Source organism: Dipodomys spectabilis, unplaced genomic scaffold (genome assembly GCF_019054845.1).
Source record: "Dipodomys spectabilis isolate Male_0828 unplaced genomic scaffold, ASM1905484v1 ptg000001l, whole genome shotgun sequence".
NCBI lineage: Eukaryota > Metazoa > Chordata > Mammalia > Rodentia > Heteromyidae > Dipodomys > Dipodomys spectabilis.
Genome location: NW_024870678.1, coordinates 2,583,018 through 2,599,517, shown reverse-complemented (window position 1 = coordinate 2,599,517; position 16,500 = coordinate 2,583,018). Strand labels below are relative to the sequence as shown.

General features: G+C 37.5%; 1 protein-coding gene and 1 pseudogene across 1 annotated transcript in view; one reads left to right on the top strand and one right to left on the bottom strand.

The window, feature by feature from the left end:
* The window catches only part of Afg1l (AFG1 like ATPase), a 157,654-nt gene that overhangs the window by 41,983 nt on the left and 99,171 nt on the right, over positions 1-16,500 (bottom strand). The window contains exon 8 of the mRNA XM_042702129.1: positions 13,838-13,920. Coding sequence (XP_042558063.1) covers positions 13,838-13,920 — 83 coding nt within the window. The remainder of the gene's footprint in view (positions 1-13,837; positions 13,921-16,500) is intronic.
* On the top strand, positions 8,194-8,634 carry LOC122127899 (annotated as a pseudogene).

Below are 16,500 nucleotides of genomic sequence, written 5' to 3'. Positions count from 1 at the left end.
TGTGAGACCCTTATCTCCAATAAACTAGTCAAAAAAGGGGCAGAAGTGGTGCTGGGACTCACATGGAAGAGTGTTAGCCTTGAGCACAAAATGGTTCAGAGATAGTGCCTAGGCCCTAAGTTCAAGTCCCAAGATTGGGGGCGGGGGAGGAACATTAGCCAGAAAAAGTGCCTTTAAATTCAAAACAGGTAAGAATATAATGTTATTTAATTAAGCAAAGTTGGCATATCATCAGTGACTTCACAACTCCAGGACCCTCTTATCAGTTCCTTGCTAAAAAATTAACATTGCCTTACAACAAAAATGTATACTTAGACATATAACCATGCTTGTAGAGCTCTAAAGAGCCAGGATTTTAAAATAGTTGTGTTTAGAATATAAGACCTAAGATTGGCAACAAGCGTATTTAGAAAACAAATGTACAAAAATACACCACAATAAAGATGACACAAAATTACAAATATTAATTAAAATTAAGTTCAAATTACAAACCTAACTGAAAAATATTCCAGCCTAAAGGGTAAAATTTGAATCAGGACACATGGTAGGGCCTTGGCAGAGGTAGTTAAGTAGCTGTATGGAAATGTCACAGCATGAAAAATAAGCTATGTTTGGAGTTCTCTTTAGAGCTACAAAAATAATATAATGTCCTAGAATCAAATGCCCTGTTGAACCTACAAGGAAAGCTGACTAGGGTAGCATCAAAATGATCAGGAACACATCAAGGAACTAAGCTCAGATGCTCTGAATAGTACTCCCTTTCCTATGGGAGACAGAAATGAATAGGGATAAAGAATATAACTGTCTTCCTACTCTGGATGATTGCTTATCAATCAAATGCTAATATATAGTAGCTTGGTTCAGGTATGAATCAAAGAAGAAAATCCTCCACAGTTAAGTTGACCAAAGCAAAAGATTTCAAGTCATTTCAGATGCAGAAGTAAAGTCGTTCTTTCAGAAAGCTTTTATTCTCTCCTCTCTCCCTCTCCCTCTCCCTCTCCCTCTCTCTCTCTCTCTCTCTCTCTCTCTCTCTCTCTCTCTCTCTCTCTCTCTCTCTCTCTCTCTCCCTCCTCCTTCCCTCTAAGAGTGGGATAGCTAGGGTTGAGCAGAGACTTCTCTTGCTCTGCAATTCCCTGGTGAAACCACCCATTTCACTGCTTCTGTCACCTTTTGTTAAGCTAAGTCTGAAGTGGAGGAGAAGGCTTCTATTTTTCTATTGTGCAGCACCACTGTGTCTTTAAGTCAGAAAAGCCCTGGAATCAACCACTGTTTAGTTGCCAGGAAATTTGGCATCAGTTCCTACAGGAATCCTGGAGTACAGTACCATGGACTGAAAGCCTCATTGCTTTGAAAGTATGAGAATCATGATTTACTTTTTCATATTTTAAATCCGTAAAGAAAGATGAAGTAGTCAGTTATTCCACTTTGAGGAAATTTTTTCCGGCTGAAATCAGGTATTCAACATAAAACTTAGACTCAAAGAAATAAAACATGTAATAAACAAAAAACAGACCTTATTATTGCTGGATCATTTGAAATTCTCAACAAAAATTCCAAAACACTTGGAGGTTTCCAGAAGAGGGTCACACATGAATTTAAATGGAAATTAATTTCTTCAAGAACCTCCCACTTCATTAGGATTGACTCAAGGGAACAGAATGCTACCCACACTTTGCTCCTTTATCCCCTTTCAAAAATCAACAGCTTGTTAAGGTATCAACAAGTAGAATAGGGTTGGCTTTCCTTAGTCCCTCTCTCTCTATGTTCTCTATTCTAGAGAGCCAAAGTTGATTTGACAGAGAAATTTCCCCTTCCTCTTAGAGTTCTTTGCCAAACTTCCCTGGCAGAGAGCCTTTTTACTCTACTGATTCCTTGTGCATTCATGCTGTATGGCTCTTTGTCCTCACACTAAACATAATCTGGGGCTGGAAGCAGGTCTAAAATTAAGTTGGTTTGTACTTGCCTTAATATAAAACAGACTTGGTTGCATTTCAAATCCTGTAGGTTTGTTTTACATAACGGAATCAGTTGTTAGAATGGATTTCTTCCTAGTATTTATCTTTTCAGTCACTCAAAGGCTTAATTGACTGTTCAAAGATCCATTTCAGTCTCTAAATTTCCCACCCTTCTCAATCACCTGGAGAATAATTTACCTGGTTCCATTAATCTTGACCTGTATATAATACAGAAAGTGGGATCTAGCACCTTTAACTCTCAAATTCCAGACCTTCACCCCCTCTCCTCAACCACAATGCCATATAAAACATCGGTCAACTCTCTATATTATATTTTCCCTAAAATAAATCAGTAGAGTAACACAGAATTGCTGTGTAGTGGATCCAGAAGCACTTCTTTTTAATAAAATTTCAGAAAGACTATAATGATAGAAGATTTTTAAATAATAAAAATAAAAGTGAACTTAGAGAGTGGGAGAGACTGGATACTTTTAATAGCTAACAAAGGTACACAGTATGTAACTGAAGACCCAGAACTTTTGCCAGATCAGTTTTTCTTATGCTAGAGATTGACCTTCAGTTTATTGCTGTGATCTATTTGAAGATGAAATAACAAGTGGATAAAAATTCTAAGAAAATCCAAAAATGTTCTTCATATTTTTATAGGAGGCTTATATTCTACTCATATATATATATATATATATGAGTCTCTCAGCTCTTCAGCTCAAGGCTAGTGCCCTACCACTTTAGCCACTCTGCCACTTCCTGCTCAAACTATTTTAGTTGAGCATCCCTAATACAAAATTTGTATTTTCAAATTAAAGATGCTCAATTTGTATTCCTTTTAGTCCTTTTACTTTCAGAAAGGTTGATAGCAACTTCTTTTTAATTCTTCACTTTATTGTTGATACTTTATGAATGAGTAAATTTATAGCTATATATTATTTTTTTTTCTTTTTTTTTTTTTATTGATTTTGTATTCTTTTTTTTTTTTTTCTTTTCTTTTTTTTTTTTTAATTTTATTTTATTGTAAAGCTACTATACAGAGGGTTACAGTTACATGAGTGAGGTAATGAGTACACTTCCTCTTGAACATTGTTACCCCCTCCATTGTTTTCCCCCTACCATCCCCTCCCTCCCTCCCTTCCCCGAGGTTCTTTTTTTTTTGATTGTGATTAAATGATTACATAATTTCAAAGTCTTTAATTTGAAAATACAAATTTTGTATTAGGGATGCTCAACTAAAATAGTTTGAGCAGGAAGTGGCAGAGTGGCTAAAGTGGTAGGGCACTAGCCTTGAGCTGAAGAGCTGAGAGACAGCACTCAGACCCAAAGTTCAAGGCCGATGACCAAAAAAAAAAAAAAAGTTTGAGCAACAATTCCAAACCTAAACAAAAACAAAAGCAAAAGCAAAAACAAAGGAGATGAGCACTGGTGATTCACGCCTATAATACTAACTACTCAGGAGCCTAAGATCTGAGGATTGAGGTTCAAAGCCAGCCCAAACAGGAGAAAACCAGAGACTCTAATCTCCAATTTGAAAAAAAAAAAAATCTGGAAATGGAGTGTTTGCCATGAGCAAAGAAGTTTACGATTAGAGCTCAGGCCCAGAGTTCAAGCACACACACCACACACACACACACACACACACACACACACACACACACACACACACACACACACACACACACACACACACACACACACACACACACACTCCAAAATCAGAAACACTTCTGGTCCTAACCATTTTAGATAAGAAGTATTCAACTTATAAGGTGAACAGCTGTATACCAAAACAAATTAGATAACCTATAAATTTTTAGAAAGATAAAGCTACTGAAATTGACTGAAGAAAACAGAACCTTTAAGAAGGCAAATTTCTGAACTCATTCTGTAAGGTAGTATTATCCTAAAAGCAAAACCAAATACAGATATCTCCAGAGAACAAAATTAATAACCACTATTTCCTTATTACTCAAAAAAAATTAGCAAGCCAAATTGAGCAATCTATAAAAAGGATTAACCATCTTAATAACTATCATGGTTTGGATCTTAAGTGTTTTCCATAGCTTCATGTGTTAAAGGCTTAGTATCCAGCTGATGGCACTATTGGGAGATGGTGGAACCTATCACAGGAGGAGGGAACATCCAATGCATGGGCCTTACAAGGCCTCAGAAATCATTTGGTTCAGCCCTGCCAAGGCAACAGCAGGTAAGACTTGAAATTCAATAGGTCTAGAAACTTTCTTCATAGTGACGTAAGTTTGTGTTAAGTGAATCGTAATAATAACATGAATTTTGAGGAACAAGCAAGGAACATCTACTACAGGATAAACAGGAAATAGATGAGTACATAACAGGACTAAAGTTTATGCTTCTCATGGACTGCTTATGTGCCATCTGCCTGAAGTGCAGTAATTCCAGGGACAGTCAGTGCTAGGCTAGCTAGAAGTATTCATGTTGCAGGTATTAACACATAGTGGCAAAACTACAGCAATCTAGAAATGATGAGACAAGTTGTGATGAGATGAGACAATTCCTTGAGACGCTGATAAGCTTTTCCTTCAGTGATGGGTGATGTCAACTTCTCTGACCATACAGATAAATCTAGTTCAACCTTTATCCACACGTCCATGATCAGCAATCTTTGAAAAAACTGAGTCTAAGATGAAGATTGTAATACACAGTAAAAACTTCAAGAGTTGATAATACAAACATCGGATATTTCCAGATCTAAGATGCAAAATTAGAACAGTGTTCAAAGCACAATAATGGTGTCATTGGCCACATACACACACTAAATACTTACTTCTTAAAACTTTAGTATGTAATATACTACAAATGATGACAACAAAATAAACAAAAGGTAGTGACAAATATTGATCTCTCCAAGAGAAATGGACAAATGATTACTTTTTTTGTTGTTGAAGTCAAAGGCAAACCTGTATGTTTAAGTTTGTAGGGGAGTGCTAGAAGCAATTTTAAAAAAGTGCCAATCATTATAGTTCATTCCAGTTCAAAACATGCTAAACTCAAAGAACTGATAAAGTCAAATGTCTTGATAAAGATCAATGTAGAGGGAGAGTGTGTGAAAGAGTACATGGTAGCTGTTGTGGACTTATTATCACCAAACAAAGTACAGTTTTTCTAGGTATTAGTCTTAAAGAATGCCCTCAGACTGGATTAATAATGTAATACAGGTATTTTTTTTAACTGACGGATTATGTATGATATTTTCAATTTTTCTCTCTGGCTTGTGATGAACAGACATAACAAATACTGCCTAACTAGCTGTTTTGGTCCATAGAATAACTGCAGGCTTTGACACAGGAGAGGATCTGCTGTCACTGGGAGCCATTCATGGCATTACAAGAATTGAGGAGTTGTTGAAGAGACTTGCTTTATCAATGAGAAATCCTGAGCTAACATTTTAAAAGTTAAGTGGTCTTACTACAGCTATGGTTGGCTCTGAAAACGGATTAATTGCATTTGTTAAGAAAGAACTGAATCATCTCAGTTTTGAGCCAAGTGATTTAATTATATGCCAACGGATTATGCAACAAGAAAGACTCTGTGCACAGTTGTTACAGTTCAAACCAACAGTAATGTCATACATAAATTTTACAAAAAGCAGAGGGTCTAACAGCCACCAGTTTAAGGAGTTACTAAATGATCTTGACTCTGAGTAGTGATCTTGTTTATCACTATAAAATATGACTGAGTTTTTGGAATCATGCTCCCCAAGTTTATGAACTACAGGATGATGTCAGGGAGTTCATGGATATGAAGGGAAAACCTGTCAGGAAACTCAATGTCAAATAGCTGTATGATCTACTATTTATAGCGGACATTACCAAGTACCTCTCAGGACTAAACAACAACCTACAGACCCCCAATCAGCATCTCCCTTTCTTGCTTTTAAATAATTTGAAGCTAAATTAAGACTGTGACAAAGTGCAATTCAAAAGGAATCAAATGGTGTATTTCCTCACTCTGGAAGGACAAAATATTTCTATGACACAAAAATATGCTGGTGAATGTGTGAATCTAACTAAAGTTTTTAATGAAAAGATTCAAGGATATGAAAAGTAAGTAAGTGGAATTGAATGTATTTGCTACACCATTCAATCAGTAACCAGCTGACGTGCCTGATAACCTACAACACAAGATCATTCAGCTACAAGGCAATGAGCTGAAAGCTAGGTACAACAGCCTCCTATGACTTGCATTCTACAAACATCACATTTCCCACTTGAGGAGACATGCTAAGAAATAAGCACCTGTGTTCAGAACAACTTACTATTACTGCCAGCAGTTCTTTTCAAATTTACCATTGTAAAGAACTGACTGTTCCAGACTGCCTGACACAAACCTGGAAAAGCAGTTCTTAGTAGCAACTTCATCAGTACAAACTAACATTAAACCCAACAGATGCAGTTCCTCCCATCACACCGGGGATGAATTAATTAAATATTTGAGCAAATTATAGCAGGCTAATCCTTAAATTGATAATTTTGTATGGTCCTTGATTGATATTATACATATCCAAACGGCCATTGGCAGATGAAAGATCCCACCCTTGCTTTATGAATTGAGACCTACTAAAATGAAATTAGGTTACTGGGGGCATGCCCTTGAATAAAATATTACAACCCTTTTCCTCCCTCCTTTGTCTTTTCTTTCCAACTTTACTCCTCTCCTGTCCTGATGTTCAGTCTTGATACAGGCCCCAAAGCAATGGAGCCAGCTGACCATGGACTATGAAACCTCTGGAACAGGAGCCAAAATAAGCCTTTTCTCCTTTTGAAAATTTTTTGCCAGTCCTGGAGCTTAAACTTGGGGCCTGGGCACTGTTCCTGAGTCTCCTTTTGCTCAAGGCTAGTGCTCTACCACTTCAGGCACAGCTCCACTTCCAGCTTTTTCTGAGTAGTTTATTAGAGATTAAGAGTTTCAAAGACTTTCCTGCCCAGGCTGGTCTTAAACTATAATCTTGAGATCTCAGCCTCCTCAGTAGTTAGGATTAAAGGCATGAGCCACTACCGCCCAGCTCTTTTTCTCCTTTTAAAATAAACATTTTCTCAGTTATTCTGTCACTGTGATGGAAAGTTGACTAACATGACAGCCTACTGATAATAATCCTAGGAACGCAGGACTGATTTAAACATCAGAAATTCAGTTTAGAGAAAATACCATATCAATAGAACAATGGACAAAAATCACAGTTATCTTAACAGTAACAGAAAATGTATTTCACAAAATCTAATAGCCTTTCATGATAAAAAATAAATTCAAATCAAAATGCTCTTAGGTTTATAATGATCATCTGTGAAAAATCCAGAGATAATATCATAATTTATGGTGAAAAACCAAAGTCTTTCTGCAAAGATCAGAAGCAAGATAAAGGCATTTACTTTCATCACTTCTATTCAACATTGTGCTGGTTCTTGGCAGAGAATGTAGTTTTCAGAGGAACGCAAATCAAAATTACAATGAGAAACCATTTTATACTCACTAGGACGGGTGTTTAGGTTGAACTATATCTTCCTAAAAAGATACTTAGAAGTCATACACCTTCCCCTCCCCCAGCCCCAGTACCTCACCTATAATTAATTTTACAACCACTAAGAGGATGTTTAGGTTAAATTGTATCTTCCTGAAAGATACTTAAAAGTCTTAACACACACCCCTTCCCAGTACCTCAATTACATTGCAAATGCAATTAGTTAAGTGATTGGGCCCTTAATTCAAAATGACTGACTTCTTATAAAAATAGGAGAGAGGTGGGGCTGGGAAGGTGGCTCAGTGGTGAGTTGCTTGCCTTGCATGCATGAGGCCTTGGATTTGATTCCTCATCACCACATAAGCAGAACAAGCCAGAAGTGGTGCTGTGGCTCAAGTGGTAGAGCACTAGCTTTCAGGTGAAAAGCTTAAGAACAGTGCCCAGGCCCAGAGTTCAGGTCCCACACCAGCCAAAAAAAAAAAATAGGAGAGAAATGGTTATAAGAAGTAACCATTTGATGTCAGACATAGAAATTAAAGAACACTATCTACCCAAGGAAAACAAAGGAATATAATGGCAACTGAACAGAAGTAGAAGGATGGACCTCTCACAGTTTCAGAGGGGAGTGTGGAGCCTTGCCAATACCTTGACTACAGACATGGGGCCTACAAAACTGTGAACAGATGTTGTTTTAAGCCATCTTGTTGTGTTATAAAAACCCTAGGAACTCTTTCACCACCTTTCTGTGCCGCCATCATGGTGCGCATGAACGTCCTGGCTGATGCCCTTAAGAGCATCAACAATGCTGAGAAGAGAGGCAAACCGCCAGGTGCTGATCAGGCCGTGCTCTAAAGTCATATCCGGTTTCTCACTGTGATGATGAAGCATGGCTACATTGGCCAGTTTGAAATCACTGATGATCACAGAGCTGGGAAAATTGTTGTGAACCTCACAGGTAGGTTAAACAAGTGTGGAGTAATCAGCCCCAGGTTTGATGTGCAGCTCAAAGACTTTGAAAAATGGCAGAATAATCTGCTCTCAACCCGTCAGTTTGGCTTCATTGTTCTGACCACCACAGCATCATGGACCATGAAGAAGCAAGATGGAAACACATAGGAGGAAAAATCCTGGAATTCTTTTTCTAGGCATTAACACATGCATATAAATAAAATGCCTCAGTGGGGAAAAAAACAAACAAACCTAGGAAACTCATACAAATGCTATCATTAAAAACAAAACAAAACCTAAAGCCAAGCTTCTATGGCTTATGCCTATATATAATCCTAGCTACTCAGGAGGCTGAGATCTCAGGATCATGATTCAGAGCCAGCCCCAGCAAGAAAGTCCACGAGAATGTTACCTCTAAATAACCACTAAAAAAGCTGGCACTGGAAGTGTGGTTCAAGTGGTGGCATGCTAGACTTTAGCAAAAAGCTCAAGGTCAAGTAAGTGCCTAGGCCCTGAGTTCAAGCCATAGAGCCAGCAAAATAAAACCGGAAAAACTGAAACCATTAAACAGATAATATACATTGTCATAGATGTGGATTAGTGGACAGGTAAAATGGTATAGCTGCTTTGGAAAAAAGTCTATCAGTACCCTAAAAGGCTAAACATATAATTATTTATTTTTGGCCAGTGCTGGGGCTTGAACTCAGGGCCTGGGCACTGTCCCTGAGCTTCTTTTGCTCAAGTCTAGTGTTCTACCACTCGAGCCACAGCAACACTTCGGGCCTTTTCTGTGTATGTGATACTGAGGAATTGAACCCAGGGCTTCATGCCTGCTAGGCAAGCACTCTACCACTAAGCTACACTCCCAATCCTAACAGAATTCTTACATGACCTGCATGCTACTCCAAGATGTAGAAAATAAATTAATTATAAGTTGATACCCCCAAAAACCCCATCAAACTTGTACAAAATGTTAATAGCAGCACTATTCACAATAGCCAAAAAAGCAGAAATACATTAAATGTCCATCAGCTGATGAATGCATAAATAGAAGATGTATATCTATTCAACAAAACATTATTCAGTAATTAAAATGCTGACACAGCAGGGCACTGGTGGCTTATGCCTGTAATCCTAGCTACTCAGGAAAGCTGAGATCTGAGGATGGGAGTTCAAAGCTAGCCTGGGGAGGAAAGTCCATGAAACTTTTATCTCCAATAAACTACTCAAAAAAAAAAAAAAAAAAGCCAGAAGTGGTGCTGTGGCTCAAGTGGTAGAGTGTTTCCCTCCAGTGAAAGAAGCTCAGGGACAGTTCCCAGGGCCAGAGTTCAAGCCCCAAGATCTGCCCCCCCCAAAAAAAAAGTGCTGATACATGTTATCATGCAGATGAACTTGAAAACAAAAGGCAATCACTAAGGACCACATTTTATATTATCACAATATCATTACACATAAATATGTAAAGATTGAAAATAGATTGGTTTCTTTGACTGGCAAGGTAGAAGAGTAGATTTGGATGGGAAAGGATAGAGGTAATATCTAAAGAATGCAGGAAGGGGCTGGGAAGGGGGCTCAGTGGTAGAGCTCTTGCCTTGCATGCCTGAGGCCCTGGGTTCAATTCCTCAGCACCACATAAGCAAAAAGAAAAAAGCCGGAAGTGGTGCTGTGGCTCAAGTGGTAGAGCACTAGCCTTGAGCTGAAGAGCTGAGGGACAGTGCCCAGGCCCAGAGTTCAGGCCCCACAACCGGATCCAAAAAAAATAAATAAAAATAAAAAAATAAAGAGCCGGGTGCTGGTGGCTCACGCCTGTAATCCTAGCTACTCAGGAGGCTGAGATCTGAGGATCACGGTTCAAAGCCAGCCCGGGCAGGAGAGACCATGAGACTCCTATCTCCAATAAACCACCAGAAAACCGGAATTGGCGCTGTAGCTCAAGTGGTAGAGCGCTCGCCTTGAGCTGAAGAGCTGAGGGACAGCGCCCAGGCCCAGAGTTCAAGCCCCACGACCGACAAAAAATAAAGAAAGAAAGAAAGAAAGAATGCAGGAAGTATTTCTTTTTAGAGTGGTAAAATGTTCTAAAGTTAACTGTGCTAATGATTACATAATTCTGTCAATATATGAAAAAATTACACTTTCAAATACGTAAATTGTTTAGCATATAAATTGCTTCACGTCTCTCTTTCTGTGGATATATGTCTGTCTGTCCGTCCATCCGTCCGTCTGTCTCTCCATCCGTCCGTCTATCCGTCTGTCTCTCCGTCCATCCGTCCGTCTGTCTGTCTGTCTGTCTGTACCAGTAGTACTAGGGCTAAAACTCAGGGCCTGGGCACTGTCCCTTAATTTTCAACAAAGGCCAGTGCTTTGCCACCTGAGCCACAGCTCTACTTTAGTTTTTTGCTGGTTAACTAGAGATAAGAGTCTCACGGACCTTTCCTACCCCATCTAACTTCAAACCACAATCCCTTGATCTCAGGCTCCAGAGTAGCTAGGATTACAGGTGTGAAGCTACCAGTGCCCAGCTCTAAATATTTCTATACAAGTAAGAACCATAATCATGCACAGGATCTCTGAGGTAGTGCTTGACGTGCTAGCATTTCATTTTTCTTTTCAGACTATTAGGCTGGAGCCCAAATTCACTGGAGTCAAATTGAGAAGGGGTAAACTGGACTTGAATATTCAGGAACCAATTCCAGGTGTTTAGCCAGAGATTTTTTTTTTTTATTGTAAAGATACTATACAGAGGGTTACAGTTATGGCCAGAGATTATTAAGACAAACAGATATATTAACTGGGCGATATATGGTACACCACATTGAAATCTGTTCTAAACAGAAAAGTAGTAATTTTTCCTATGAGAAGAAGGCAAGAAGAAAATTAAATCAGAAATGTTCACATGACCTAAGGAAATTTTCTTTTACTCTTTTGTGAAAGTTCTACTTTAAGTGCTCATGTAAAACAAGATGTACAATCTTAGAATTCCCATCTTGGTATCTATTATTTTCTTACTTCTGAGATGACTTTAATTTCTAAGTCTCTTCAGGGATACACATCTGCCTAATTCTACTGAGGTATGCCCAAAGCTCTCTAATCTTAGTTATGACTATGGTCAAGCCCTTTTGAAGAAACAAATGTGTCTTGAGGAGTAAATGAATATATATACACATATATACTATTTTATCAGCATAAAATAAGAGTAAATGAATATATATACTCTTTATTAGAATTTATTTGTTGTCTAAGGAATTGTTTCATTGTGATATTTCCACAAAAGTGTACATATATATATAGCACATATACATAAATACATACATATCCAGGTGACCTCTCACACGTCGTGAAAGTTATGTTCCAGAGATCCCCATGATAGATGAAAATCTGCAAAGTAGCAGTGTTAGTTGTCCCTCACTATATAATTGTTCACTTATTGCTACTTTGTGGATTTTCACTTATCACAGGGGCCTCTGGAACATAATTCCTGCAATAGGTGAGGGATCACTATTTATGTATTCTGCAATAAGTGACGCAGCAAGGGATAATTGTGTGTATGTATATATACATATATATGTGTGTATGTATATGTGTATATATATGTATATGTATGTGTGTGTATGTATATGTGTATATATATGTATATGTATGTGTGTGTTCATATATATACATATATGGGCTACATGCCTGGGCACTGTCCCTGAGTTTCTTTTTTGCTCAAGGCTATATCACTCTACTACTTGAGCCACAGCACCACTTCCAGCTTTTTCGGTTTATGTGGTACTGAGGAATTAAAACCAGGACCTCATGCATGCTAGGCAAGCAATCTATCACTAAGCCACTTTCCCAACCCTAAAATAGAAAAAAAAAAAAAAAGAAAGAGATTCCAAGAGTTTCAAGGTGAACCTTGTTGATTACAGTTTACTGGATTCTGAGATGTTTGAAAAGAATTTGTTTTCCTCCCATGTATGTTTGAAGAATGAAACTGAATTTCATTGTGTCAAAACCATCTTACGTTAACCTGGAAGAGCAATAATCAGTATGGTCAGTCAGAGAGAGAAAATGGCTCTGTTCCATGCTCCAAGCAAAAGCGGCTTTTTTGTCTCCAGGAAATTCCACTGAGAGTCTCTCAGCATCATGAAATAGATTTCTTGAGTTAGGACCATAATAAATTGTGTTAAGACCTCCTCATTAGGAAAATATCTTAACTCTTCCATGTAAGAATATATTCTGTAGAGAAACAGGAAGCAAGAATTAACTCTTCTGAGAACGGAATAAAGGGAATAATAATTCATTTCTAAGTACCAATCACCTGGAATAGCAAGAAACAGGTAGAAAGAATCAAGGAAATATTGTGAATACCAGAAAAAGAAACCAAAAACCACCAAGATAAAAGATACAAAGAAGAAAAAGTCCAAGTGAAAGCAAAAAATAGGGCTGTAAGAATTTTTTTCAATTATAAAGTACTTTAAAGACAAAGTACTTAAGCGTAGATGAAGAACCTTCTATAATAATCATCTGAAACTGAATAATAAACTGAAATCGTCCCTTTAGTACTCTGTAAAGTATGCAATTTTAATTATGTGATTTTTCTAGCTAATTTCTGCTTGAAAAACAGTAAGTACTTCTGCTTACAAGGTGCAGAGAGAAGAACTTTCCTCAACCTCTCATAAGCACGTTGTCATCAAAATTTAAATTACTAGAAACATGCCTTTTAGTTCAATTACAATTAGTCCTTATATCTATTTACTGAGAACCCACTATGCACCAAATACTGTTGGCACATACTAAACAACAGTGTGCATTTGGAAAGCACTTTTTCCTTTCAGGTTTTCACAAGTGACATTCTCAAACAAACAAGTTTCTTGGTATTAACTGTACATGCTGAATACATCTATTATTATAAATTGCTTCTACTCAGGAGTATCATATTTTTTAAAGATTTAAAAATACACCCAGTTGCATTTGCCCATGGAACATATTTTGTATCAATTTTGTATGGAAGTCAGTCAACAATGATAAATACAAACAGACTGTCTTACAAAATAAGACAATAATTTTGGGAGAATATAAATGATACACTTGTCATAAAATGTCCACAAATAATTAATTACTTTAGCATGTTAAATATAATCTCTTTATATCACAGTCTCTTCTTAGAGGATCTCATTACTTTCTAACCATCTGTCATCACTCCTCCCCTCAAAACTAATTAAGATTTCACCCAATCACACTTTATAAATGATGCAAATATGAATGTAAAATCTCAGTGTAAAGAATAGCATTTTGGTAAAAATAACATTTGGTTAAAAATCATGAGATTTTTTTTCAAAACTAGTCTTAATTAACATGTTTATTTTCCTCATCTTGTCCTGATAAATTACTAGATTTTAGACTTGGAAAAATTAAAAACACACTCACAAAAAAATGAAACAAAACTTACAGGTAGTAGAGTTTTCCTGCAGCAGGGAGTACTCTTTTCCGATAATCTATCCCAGAATCAAGTGGGACTGTATTACAATATTCCTACAATCCAAACATATAAAATATGTTTTTTAAAAAATACAAGTTCAGAAGTATAAGCTTTTGCTATAGTATATGTATTTATTCAGATAAAATAGAATTCATACAAGATTCACAAAATTAAAGGTGAAGTAGTAAACATATATGAAGTAATACACTATCAAATACAGCTTTCAAAAGTTAAGATCTTAAAACATTGCCAAACAGTAGTGTCAGAAAATTTTTCCAAGTAACTGCATGTGAGTTTTTATTTTATTTTTAACATAGCCTAATTCCCATTACTCTGGAATAAGAGGTTGGGAACTACCAACAAGAATAATAACTCACAAGTCTTAAGCAACACAGTGAAAGAGAAGCAGCCTAAGAGAGTTAGGCCAGAACCATATAAAGTGATGGTATATGTAGAAGACTCCTAAACAGCTACCACTATCCTTGTCCTTTAGTTCTTGTCCCAGTCATCATGCTTTTATTGTCTTATCCTGCTGTGGATGCAGTCATTCTGTGTCACAAATATCCTTTTCTTCACCAATTTTTCCTTTTCATGCTCTAGGATGCATATATGCACACAAATACGCCACACACCCCAAAACTGTACTGCAAAAACAAACTTTGCTATGCCTACTTTGATCAGCTGGAGTAAATACACATACATACAGACTCATTCTAGTAGAACTGGTGACCAGGTATTTTTAAATAAGTCAAGAAATATTTACAGGATAACCTTTTAGTTTGCATTCAAAGTGAAAATTACTTTATGAAACTCATGAGGGAAAATTATATGTTAATAACTTTACTACTTATATTAATGAAAACCTGCATTTTTCAAATCATCAAAGCTAAGCCACTCATACCAGACAGTTTCCCAAAGATAGCTGCAATAATCTCTCCATCCCAGGTTCTTCTTATAATGTGACATTGATATTTCAACCCAAAAGAAGTGGGGTCTATGTGTTTCCCCTGGAGTTTTGTGACTCAAGACTGATAGAAATGATGCTATGCAATAATATCCTACATGACATTTGAAGCACCTTCTTATTTATTGGCTGGAATACTTCTTCTGAAACCCTAAGGGGCCAGGTAAGTATATAAATGCCTGCAGGCCACTATTCCAAGAAAAAAGCCTAAGCTTATATACCTAAACAAGAGCCTTGGAGAGGCCTGGAAAGCAGAAAAAGGTGTTGACCAGTAAGCTGTTCTAGGATAGCCACTACAGTACTAAGAAAACTAGAACTGTCAGCTGAGCCCTTCTCAAATTCCTGACCCATGGAAACAGGAGAAATATTAAAGGCATACTGTTTTAAGCCTGTAAATGTTGTGGCCATTTACTATGCAGCAGTAAATCATGTGAACAGTAACATCTGGCACACTTGAGAAATAGTGATGTTCTCAGTCCCTCAAATTGTCTTCTGGGTTGTACTGTGAGGACAGAGGGCTCCTTATTATCCGTACTCCAGGCAGAAGGCCACACTCAGTGGCAGTGAGAATCCATTTTCCCTTTTCCCATGCTGCAGCTGCTAAGGGCTCCAAAGAGTGAAAATGAAGAGGGTGACCAAGTAACTCCTGGGATTGAGGGGTTTCCCTGAAACAGACAGTTTTCTCAAAACACGGAACTTGCAGTGCTAATACAAGGACAGTCCTGGGCAATCTTGGATAGTAGTAACCCAAAGAACAAAGAGCAAAGAGCAAAAACTCAGAAAACTGGGTTGGAAGATTGGTGTAGGTATAGCATTATGATGTACACAACAGCAATCTACTTAAAATAAAATAGTCCCCAAGAAGATGGATCTGTAGAGATACTACAAGGCCTAGGAGTATAGCCCTGTGCTGAACTGCTTGCCTAGCATGTGCCAATACCACTGCAAAGCAAAATAAAACAAAATACCACCACCAACAATAAAACAACTTTTAGAGGATGTAGTAGGACAGACACATCTATAATCCCAATATTCAGGAAGCTAAGGCAGGAGTATCTCAAATTTGAGCATAGCCTGGGGTTCCCAGTGAGATCCTGTCTGAAAAAGAAAGAAAAATCCCTTATACTGTTTGGCCTAAACAGCCAGTTGCTGCCTTCATAGACACCTCTGTCTCAGCACTTGCAGGTGTTTACAATCACGCTAGGCCTCACTTTTAGGACCCAAGCTAATATCCCATTAAACCATCCTACCAGAAAGGAATGCAGAATCACCCAAATACTACTTGCTTCAGATTACCTATCTGTGTTTGTTTTTTGTTGTGTTTTTTTTTAAAAAGAGCATTCCCATATAACCTCCTTTTCAGCTTTGAGTAATATAGGAGACCTTAGAAAAGAGATATGCCTTCCTTCTTGTCCTCTCCTGTAATAGTGAAGACTCAGTCACCAATTCAAAAGAAAAGAAAATACACGTGTTTACGGAGCACGTCTCACTCCATATCTCTTACCACACTCCTGTGTGGTAAGCAGGGGCTAATTATTCATATGCTATCTACTGCAGACAATACAACACCACACAGCATTCATAGAAATGTATCTGCCTAGGTTCTCTATTTCTTTTAAATTACAATTTATCTTATATGACCCAATATTCCTAATTTAGTCATAATTTC